Below are 10,641 nucleotides of genomic sequence, written 5' to 3'. Positions count from 1 at the left end.
TTATAGTCACAACACTTAAATCAGCTACTTTACTAACTGTTAAACCATAATTTGACCCTTATCACATGAGATGTGCTGAATGTGTGGAAAGTAGAACCCAAGTCTATCCTACTTAAATATCAAATTAATTAATGAAAGTCTATTGCAGAGAAGACTTTTGATCAATCAGGACCACATACAGGACTTGATGCTCCTCTGTGGTTTGAGGAAATTCTCATGAGACCTTTTCAAAACACAGTGGATAAACTCATAAATGCATGGAAGTGAAGCTAATAACAAAGCTTTTTAAAATTTTAATTCCTGAAAAGTTGACTTTATGGATATATGAGGTTTTCACCCAACAGCGATGATAAAGGCTACACACACTACACATATATACATAGATTTCCTGCTATAGGCCAGTATTGCTTTGGGATCCATTTCTAATTGTAGTTCTTCTTCTTCAGCTCAGTGAACAGTTGTCTATAGAAGAGTCCTGCTGCCATCAACTGGTAAAACTTGAAAAGACGCCAAGCAGCCTATAGTAGCATTATCAAGAAATGTCTGAGGTCAGTTTACTACTACAATTTTATTACAGTTTCAGTTGAGAGAGTAAGCTAATCTGTAATTCAAATACATAAATGTATAGATTCATTATTAGTAAACTGTCAAAAGATTGGATGGTTGGACTTGGCATGAGTTCAGAATTATATGGTTCTATCTAACTTTTTTTAGTAAAATTGAATGATCTTTGAATGTTACTTCATGCTTCTATGGTGTTATTACTTTTAAATGAACGTCATGGGGTTAAATGTTTATGGAGATGGAAAGTAGGCTACATACCATTTTTTCCAGCAGTTATGTCAAATCTTTGATGTTCAGTATCTCAGAACTGCACTCTACTCAGATAGAGACTCACAAGCTCACAAAAATGGAGTTGAATTTATTCAGATTGAGCGCAATTGATCCTCAACTTGGCTGAACCTGAAAGAAAGTGACATGAAGATACTGGAGTACACATGTAAGTCGCCGACCCAACATAGCCAAGCTCTGAACATATGTCACACTATATCAAACCAAAGCAGAGTATTTCATGATTTAGAGCAGTGGTTCACAATGTGGGGTCCAGGGACCACCAGAGGGTCCCCAGCAAATTGATGAATTGTTAAACTTCAACAGTATTTCATTTACAAGAAGTTAACACAATTAGAGAATGTAGAAGAATGACTATTTTGGTCATAGTTTCACTGTTATCTCTCTGCCTACAATACAGACAGTCATGGAGTTCTAGACAAAATCATATCTAGCAATTAAAAATATTCTCAGATTTGGGTCTGAGAGACAAAATCTCATTAAATGGGGGTCCATAGCCCTAATATGGACTAAATTAGGGGTCCTTGATATGAAAAAGGTTGAGAATCATTGATTTAGAAGATGTTTTTACTGTGTGGCTCACACACTTTCCCTCTGTCTGTCTACTCATTCTGGAGTTAGGCTATTTCTTAATGTTGGACTGCCTGCCATGTGCTCAAACAGACCTGTGAAACTGTGTTGTTTGTGTAACAGGAGAAAACTCATGAGAATCACATTCATGACTCAGCCTCGACTTCTCCCAACATCCTGTTTCCACAGGAAATACATCACACTAAGGAAGCAGGATGCTCTCAAAATGCAGTTTCATCATGACTTGAAAGTCTGAAATTTGACATTTGGCGACCCCTTGAGGGTCACCTGGTAGAACACGAGCAGTAAGGGACAGTACCAATATTATTTTTATTTTTTGAATGATATATTGAGGTAAATATTCTAAACATATAGTAGCTTTAAATATGAAAGCTGCTAAAATGGACAGTCCTTGAGTTTCCCTGGACATCAGCTGCCTACCAGGCACCTGATCAGGGAGTTACAGCTTAGGAAGGAGAATGGATTTGAACCTGGGGTGTCTTCAACTCCAAGTCAAATACTTTCCTCCTGCCATTATCTTCCCTGTGGTGGAGGCAGCAAAGCCCAAATCAAACATGAAAAACAGCAGTCAAACACAGTAAGGTCCCATTCTAATCTGTGCCAGGTGAGAGAGCTTTTACATTCCTCCAATCCCTCCTTTTTCCTCCCATCAGTACAGGATAGAAAATGTAAACTGCCAGCATGAAGTGTATCCCACAATCCAACGCTCCATGTGATGTGTCATCCAGCTGATTTAAACCGTTGCAGAGTCCAGCTGGCAAATTTACCTTCCCAGAACGTACTGTAATGTTTTTTTTTAATGCCGTGCAAATGTCATTTTTACATTTACAAGAGATTCTCCTCAGGTTCAAGTGCAGAGAGGTTTTTTTGTTTTGTTGCAATTTGCTTTTCATTCTGTGAACTTTTTTTTTTCTGATGTTCTGCAAACATTTTTACAATGTTTTGGTTACTGACTGGTTTGTAAAGAAACACTGTATAATTGTTATCATCTGGTTATAAATACAAGAATGTTCACAGAATTAGGACTCCTTAGGTTTTTCTTAGGTTCTCGAAAAGTTTTTTTTTTTTTTTTTTTTTTTTTTTTTTGGGTGCAACAGCATTTGTAAATATTAATAAAAAATGTTGCAGATGCAAGATTAAATCAAATAAAAAAATATATGTATAGCTATATCAACACTATTGAAGAATCATAATGTACAAACCCTTACACTTAAAAATGTATCTTTACATATATTCCAAGTGACAAAATCCATTGTAAATTGGCAAAATTCACAAACTGCATTAAGATCAAAAGTGCAAATGAAAACAATATTAGTCTTCCTAAAACATTGTAAACATTTAGGATTGAATTCATTCAGTTAAATAATTTCTTGACAAGCAATTTAATCTGGATATCTTAAAAAAATACAGCAAACATTAAATCAAAAACAAGGCAAGATAGTGGAAGGATAGGATGAATGGAAATGGATGAATTTTGACATGTAACTGCGAATGAAGAGTATCTGGAAGTATAAAAAAGGAAGATCAATAATGACAAATTAAATGGACAACTGTCATCTTTCAGAACCCCACCAGGTGATAGAGGGGGTAAAGCACAAAGCTGGAAATATCATGTTGATAAAAGTCATGACAGGTGGAGTAGTCTTGATTGACTGTATCTCTAGTCAGCAAAATGTGTGTGTGGAGATCATAGTCTGGGTAACAGTGAAGCTAAAAGATTAGTTTTTCCGTTGTCCTGTAGAGGGCAGCGATAAGACTGTTGGCGTGGCGGTCCATACTGCACTAGTTCAGGAAAAGAAGAAGTTTCCTTGGTTACGTGACGTCGACGTGGGAGGAGCGTGGGTGACACATCAAAACAGGCAGCTAGCTTACGGGTTAGCTGTTAGTCTTCACTCACTACGGTCAAAGAGCAACGGTAAAGTCAGGTTCAGTCTGGTTAAGTCAGCAAATTGTAAGGTAACATAGCTAGTTGCCTTCCTCTAGAAGTCAAACAGACCGACAAGAAAAGGTGATCAGGTAAGTAAAAAGCAATATTTAATTTTGTTCAAAAGGAAGCCAAGGTTTGCTGTCAGATTTAGTCAACGTTTGCTTTGCTAACGTTAGCTAACAAGCCAACTGTTAGGTTAACGTTGGCAACCCACAGTTTACTGTACTGTTTTTGTCCGATGGCTGGAAAGAGTGTTTACCCAACAGTACAATGTCTATCGTTTGTTTTCACCTACGAATCAACGTTAAACAGCCAATGCTATTTCACCTAAGGTAACTTTATGTCAGCTTAGTCATAAACAAGCTAACGTGGCTGTTGGTATTGGTAGCAAAACTGTGATGGTGATACTGATGGCGAATTGTTGAAAACTTGGTTATGTCATTATAAACCTGCTTTGGTCACTGCAGAGTCATTCTGCTTGGTTATCTAACCTTGTGCGATGCGAGCTTAACGATCTTAAGTTATGTAACTTAATTATGTAGCTGGGCCTAGCTAGCTAGCTAGCAATTTAGCTTGCTACTAGTAATCAGAGCCATAGGTAACTTAGTCTTCCAGTGTTTTCTAGAACCAACTCAAGGCAACATCTTCAGTCAAAATGAGCATCAGTTCTAGTGAGTCATGTAGAGTAACGTTACCGCCCACTAACATTGCTCAACTAGCTTGGCTGGAGTTGGCCCGGACTTAGCCCTGTATCCTAATAACGTCATTAAAACATATGAACGACATATAGATAGTAAGCAGTCATTTTAATCGGAGGCTAAGCCGTTTGCTGACACTGGGACTTCCCCGACCTAGTATTACAAAGCAAGATGACAGTTGCATTTTTAGATGGCTATAAAATCACTTTACATTGCTGTTTTAATTACGGAATGATTAGACAGTTTTACAGCTGGGTTAAGTAACTAGGTGTGGTTTTTCTATTACTATGCAACATGTACATGTAACAGTTAAAAGACTGAATGTTTGGGCGTGTTATCTCTGACATAGTTGCTCGCTATCTAGTGATCATCTTCTGGCCAGCCAGCTCTTTGACTGGAGCTTTAATTTGTCCTTATGCCACAATGAGCTCGACTAATCCTAATGTTGTATCTTAATTAAGTTTGAGTTTGGCTTGCTTGTTTCTTAGACTCTGATTTCATTTATCCCAAGATTACTGTTTACAAAACTGTCTTAAGCTAAAGCTTTTGACATAAAGATAGAAAGAGAACAGCTGACCAAGTTTGCTAGCTTGTTTTGTTGTATTGTCAGTTGACATTGACTTTAAATGCTAGTCTGTAGACACGAGTGGTCAACACTAGATCTGCCACAGAGTTTGTTTTGAACATCAAATCTTTTCTTTTCTCTCTCAGGGTGCTGAGATTTCACCACAGTTGGCTATAGCAATATTGTGCAATGGAGTTTCCAGATCTAGGAGAGCATTGCTCTGAAAAGACCTGCAAGCGCTTAGGCAAGTATCCTTGGGAATGGACAACTATTTTTGCCTTCTGAGGTTTCTTGGGGAAACTCAATTCTGGTTGTCCCCTTCCGCCTGCCCCCCTTGATTTTAACTTTGAATTGAAAACCTTGTTTGCCATTACAGATTTCCTTCCAATGAGATGTGACGCCTGTCAAGAGATTTTCTGTAAAGACCACATAACCTATGCAAATCACAAATGCATGTCGTCCTACAAGAAGGTATTTGATTACACATTTTCAGTAAAGCCTTCAACTGTTGTACTTGTACTCATGATTGATTGAACACATCTTTTAATTTAGCTCACATTTAAGTTTAATAAATATAAGGAATAAGGTTAGGTTATTCTGAAATTGTAATATTCTCATCTATTGAGCATTAATAACCCTGATTGTGTCAATGTGCTTGATTATTCCTGTAGGATGTCCAGGTCCCTGTATGTCCTTTGTGCAATATCCCCATTCCCATTAAGAGAGGAGAAATGCCTGACATCAAAGTTGGTGAACACATTGATCGAGATTGCAAATCAGACCCAGCTCAGAGAAAGAGAAAGGTTTTTTGTTATTTTTTTGATGCAATTTTGTAGAAGTATTTACCTTACAATCGATTAGGATTTAAACAAAACCAAAAATCATAAATTAAGTCAATTATTTTTTTGTTTTTTTCAGATTTTCACAAATAAATGTTCAAAAGGAGGCTGTAAGCAGAAAGAAATGATGCGAGTGACATGTGACCAGTGTCACTTAAATTACTGTCTTAAACACCGGCATCCACTAGACCATGATTGTAAGGCTGATGGCAAACCAGTCACCAAATCTGGGTTGGTACAGAATTCCTAATGTCCGACTGCACTCTGTCTGTATCTGAAGTGTCATAATCAGGATGGCTAACAGTATGGTTTTCTTTTTCTCAGACATGCTGCTCTTTTGAGGGCCCAAGGTGCTTCCTCCGTCACTTCCTCTGGTTCTTCTAGTTCATCTGGTCAAGGACACTCTAGGCCTGTTTCTAATGGTGTGAGTGCAAATAGCAGGAGCCACAACAGTGGGTAAGCAGTTCTGCTCCGTACTGACAACCAATGTTTCATAGAAAATTGTGGTTCTAAATAGACCTAGATGTTTAGGAACCTAGAGGTTCGCTAATTTAGTAGTTAAAATTGAATTACAGTATTGTAGCTGTTATATAACCAATCCCCCCCTCCCCTCTTTTTTTTCCTCAGCACTGCCCCACGGATCCCTACTTCAGTTTCAGCCCCTGCAGCGCAGAATGTAATACCACCATCAGCATCATTTCAGGCTGGCCTGGTATGCAAACTGCTCTAATGACACCACTTGCAGAAAATTCCATAACGAAATAAATGACTATGTGATGATGTTCTGGTGAGAGAAATGTAAACATGAGTGGGCTGGATCTTCCACTGTCATTGCAGACAGAGGAGCAGGCGTTACAAAGGGCTCTGGAGATGTCTTTGGCTGAGTCGGCGCGCAGCGTTCAGCCAACCCTCAGGTGAGCAATCCTCATTAAGAACCATAATCCTGTATATATCCTATTATCACCCTGAGATCACTCCTAACCCACTCAAATAACAGGCTACCTGCTCCAGTTTCCATGTCATTGTGCTGCTGTTGAGAGTGAATGGATTTGGGCACCCAGCTAAAACATAAAAAAAAGGAGTTAAAATGACTATTTTGAGTGGCAGACTGATTGATTATAATTTTGATAATCAATTAATTGTTTTAGTCATTTATCAAGTAAAATTGCCAAACATTTGCTGTTACAGTACCACAAATGTTAAGATGTCCTTGCTTTTCTCTATTTCATATAATTCTAAAATTAATACTTTGGGGTTTTTTTGGCTGCTGCTCAGACTAAGTAAGCAGTTTTAAGTTTGAATCGAAAGATTAATCGATAATGAACATAATTGTTAGTTGCAGCCCTATAGTGCAAAATATTAGCATAGTGAGATCAATATGTGAGAAGGGACCAGGACTTTGGCCTGTGATTTCACCATCAACAATTCCTTGATTGTATTCCTAGTGCCATGTGCATTCAGTACACATTTGCTTTCCCGCTGAATTCCTTTGACTTCATTCACAGTAGATGTTTAATAACACTGAAAGCTGTGGGTATCACAGGGATTACATTTCACTAGGGAAAATTTCTCAGCTGGCAGACTGCCTAGAGCAAGAAAGGGTGGGAGTGGCTTTGATGTACATCTCTTCCATGTCCCAGCCTGCAGTCCCACAGTGACATGAAAAGTGTTGTTTAATTTACCACAGTTCCTCCTTTTTTATAGAGAAAATATTTCAAAATGATCAGGTTTTGTCACAGGGTTTCTGCGGGGTCTTAAAAAGTATTAAAAGGTAATAAATCAATTTAGTGAAAATTAAGGCCCTTAAAAAGTATTAAAAAGTCTTACTCGCCATTTTATGAGGTATTAAATTTTGTAGCTATTTTTTCAATATGAATAGCCTATTTGTCCAAAGAGTTTGTGTGCTAAAAGTTTGCGTGAATTTATTTATTTTGCTCCTCACAACTACTACAACAAACTACAACCAGAAACAGTAATGCATAACCCGGAAGTTAAGAGACGCCCTCTTGTGCACCGGGCGGCCTGTCTGAATTCTGTTGTATTGATACAGTGGTCCATAGAAGTTATCGCAAACTAAGACTGTTTAGTTTTGCAATCTCAAAATCAGTGTATAGTACATGTAAGTTAAAAGTGTGTCACTTATGTAACCGGTTATAGCTCAAAGTGGCGTTGAGGTCTTAAAATATATTGAAAAGGTCTTAAAAAAGGTCTTAAAAGGTATTGAATTTAACTTCAGGATTCCTGCATATAGCCTGTGTCATATTTTTTACTGATAAACAGCTTTGGTGTGAAAACAAGTGTAGCAGTATGATGTCGTAAGATGTCTACACCCACTTATCACCAGTCTTATTCAGTAGGTGTATGTAAATATCATCATCACTTAGAACTGCTGTATAAACCATTTATTTAGAGGGGAAAAAAACAGCGAGGCAGCACTAGAATTAGCCTCTATCACTGGATCTTTCTTTTCATCTAAATGAAACAAATGAATAAATCCAGTTCACAGGCCTTACCTTATATGTTATGTTTTGTTTCCCTTACCCTTCAAGTTTGTTGTATTCCTGTGTCAGTCTATGGTGGTATCATAGCAGTCGTGTCTGATGGGGTGTTTTGTTTGTGTCCCAGCCCTCAGGAGCAGGAAGACCTGGCTCTGGCTCAGGCTCTCGCTGCTAGTGAAGAAGAATACCGGCGACAACAGCAGAGACAACAGGTATCCGGAAAGTTTAGGCGTCAGTAGCATGCTAACAGGAGCACATCTAGGTACATTGTTGCCATGGCATCCTATACTCTTGCAACATTCTAAATTAAAATAGGACTAATTAAATCACAGTTAAGCTCATATTGGTGGTAACTCTGGGTTTTAACTTTCACACTCTTATGACACTCTTCTTTTAATATTTGTATATGATGAAATTTGTGTTGCTAACTGCGTTTCTTTGTTACAGGGCAGAGAATCCAAGCAGTCAACCTGCTGCCTTTCCTAAACTCGGACCGCTGTCTAGGCCACCAGCTGCTGCCACTTATCTACTAGATACCGCACATATGGGATACCAGTGTCCAGCAGCACCGCATCACTGACTCTAAAATGAAAGGAACATTCTTGGAAATTGCTGAGATATTACCGCCTTCTATACTTTAAGCACATACTTCCCCAGCAGGATCTGTCATTTCTACCAATGATTTGCTCTGTACATATTTTATATGCTGATCATGAAACCAGATATTACCATAAATGATTCTTGAATAAAATTATTTCAAAGATGCACTCTGAGACACTTTGATTTAATCCTGAACAGCTGAATTAATCAGACATCAAACACTCTCTTTGAATCTGTGAAGGCCTGTTATGTAGGCAGTTCTCCTTCCATGCATTTCATGTTTTTTTTTTTTTGGGTTGCTCTACTGAACGTAGGGTTGGGCTGTTCCAATTTTCTTGTTAGACCTTTGTCTCTTCATGGATTCACACACTTGAGACTCAAGACATGTCAGAACGAATCCAGAGTCTGAATATTTACATTCAGACTTAATTTTGTCACTGTGATAGATTTGGAACGGATGATATTATTACAGTTTCATTATGAGGGGCAAAATATGTAGCTTCTAAATGTTGCATTTAGTTGTGACTACCAGCTGTGTGAGAGACTCATTGCCAGGACAGGAAATGCATCTTTTTTGCTGAGTCACAGTAGCTAGTTCACCAGTCACTTTAACTATTTTACTAGCCTGCTAGATTTTTATAGGGCAAGACCTCCAAATGATGGTTAGCTGAGGTTAGTGGAACTGATAAACTTACCAACCACAGACAAAATCTACCAGCTTTTGAAAGGTAGCCAATGTTAATTTCCCATCCTGGCCCCTCCTGAAAGATCATACTGCCTACTAGTCCATATTTTCAATGTCATTTACTAACCCTAACCCTGTACTAACTGAGAATATCAAAGCACAAGGCTAGTGGAATGGCAGAAAAATTAAACAACAGAAGAGCAGAATATACTTCACTACAGATTTTGATATTATATGTCGAGATAAATGTGATTCATATTTTTTACTACTGTTTACCTACCTACAGTACTACCTGCTGTAGTAGAGCAGTGACTTGATCCACCAGTCATACAGGGTTTGAACACCAGAGGGCAGTAAGGCATCACAGGTGACATTTTGCCTTTCATAGCAGGCTGGATGTTCACTTCACAGCTTTGTGTTACAAAAGACTTCTGGTATTTGATGTCTCGTATAGAAAAAAATTCACATGCCAGGTAGACTTTTATAAATATGCCCTTTCTTCTAATATGTTGCCTTTGCTGCCATGTGAATGATGAAAAGGCTATATGGAAATCCCATGAACCGTTTGGTAATGCCAGGAATCGAAATGTGTTGAAAAGAGTGTTGTGACATTAGCAGGCCAAGGCCATTTACATAATAGTGTTAAATAACTGCAGCAGAAGGTCATACAGCTGTCTCAACAGACCCCTCCATCCCCGTGCAATTAGCATATGGCACATCATTCTCAATTATCATGTCTGGATGCCAGTGATGTAGTTACATCAGTCATCACACACTTTGTCAAAGTATACATTGCAGATATTGTGTAGTGACTAAGTGACAGCCTTTCTGCCACTTAATTGCCTCCCTGGCGCATTGGTGGGTGTGAACCTGAAGGTTAATAAGTTGAATCCTAATCAAAGTTATGTAACTGAAGTTAGCTGTCTGTACAACTGCTCGGATTGCTCATCATGTTATGGGGTGTTTGTGTGTGTGTGTGTGTGTGTGTGTGTGTGTGTGTGTGTGTGTGTGTGTGTGTGTGTGTGTGTGTGTGTGTGTGTGTGTGTGTCTGTCTGTCTGTCTGTATCACACAGAAAAAGTAAGGTGTGAACTGGAACTGAAAATGATTCTTCAGAGTGACGCCATAGAAGAACCTTTTCTGCTTCCACAAAGAACCTTTCAAGAACCTTTTAATATCCCAGAGAACCATATATGGTTCTTTGGGCTATTAAAAGTTTCTTAATTCTTAGTTACTGGATGGTGGGTGTTGGCAAAAATGTGGAAAATAGCCAAACCCCTCCGATGTTGTGCAATTGCAAATGAGGCTACACCAGGGCAGACAAACAAAAACACAATGCAGGTGAACAAGACTAGAGGGCAAAACATCAAGCAAGGTGTCTAAGCAAA

General features: G+C 38.5%; 1 protein-coding gene across 2 annotated transcripts; it reads left to right on the top strand.

Moving 5' to 3' along the window:
- Nucleotides 1-3,328: 3,328 nt before the first annotated feature.
- zfand2a (zinc finger, AN1-type domain 2A) lies at nucleotides 3,329-8,735 on the top strand. 2 transcript variants are annotated; one of them, XM_071517862.1, is made up of 10 exons: nucleotides 3,329-3,459; nucleotides 4,780-4,877; nucleotides 5,010-5,104; nucleotides 5,305-5,436; nucleotides 5,552-5,703; nucleotides 5,797-5,928; nucleotides 6,100-6,184; nucleotides 6,310-6,386; nucleotides 8,098-8,182; nucleotides 8,418-8,735. In XM_071517862.1, exons 2-10 carry the CDS (start codon nucleotides 4,823-4,825, stop codon nucleotides 8,454-8,456), a joined length of 852 nt encoding a protein of 283 aa, XP_071373963.1. In that variant the 5' UTR covers nucleotides 3,329-3,459; nucleotides 4,780-4,822; the 3' UTR covers nucleotides 8,457-8,735. The 2 variants fall into 2 exon arrangements, with proteins under 2 accessions (XP_071373963.1, XP_071373964.1); XM_071517863.1 differs by having other exon boundaries at nucleotides 8,098-8,232.
- The last annotated feature ends 1,906 nt before the right edge of the window (nucleotides 8,736-10,641 follow it).

The sequence above is a fragment of the Centroberyx affinis genome, unplaced genomic scaffold, assembly GCF_046629955.1.
Source record: "Centroberyx affinis isolate AG114_WGS23_722 - 3 ecotype Tasmania unplaced genomic scaffold, CSIRO-AGI_Caff_v1 ptg000532l_1, whole genome shotgun sequence".
NCBI classification, from domain to species: domain Eukaryota; kingdom Metazoa; phylum Chordata; class Actinopteri; order Beryciformes; family Berycidae; genus Centroberyx; species Centroberyx affinis.
This window is presented reverse-complemented; position numbering and strand designations above follow the sequence as displayed.

Excerpts from the sequence above, each read along its gene's own strand:
- zfand2a (XM_071517862.1), top strand. The coding sequence starts at position 4,823 with ATGGAGTTTCCAGATCTAGGAGAGCATTGCTCTGAAAAGACCTGCAAG. Across the intron at positions 5,929-6,099 it reads AGCAGGAGCCACAACAGTGG|CACTGCCCCACGGATCCCTA; the intron begins GTAAGCAGTTCT and ends TTTTTTCCTCAG. Across the intron at positions 6,387-8,097 it reads AGCGTTCAGCCAACCCTCAG|CCCTCAGGAGCAGGAAGACC; the intron begins GTGAGCAATCCT and ends TTTGTGTCCCAG.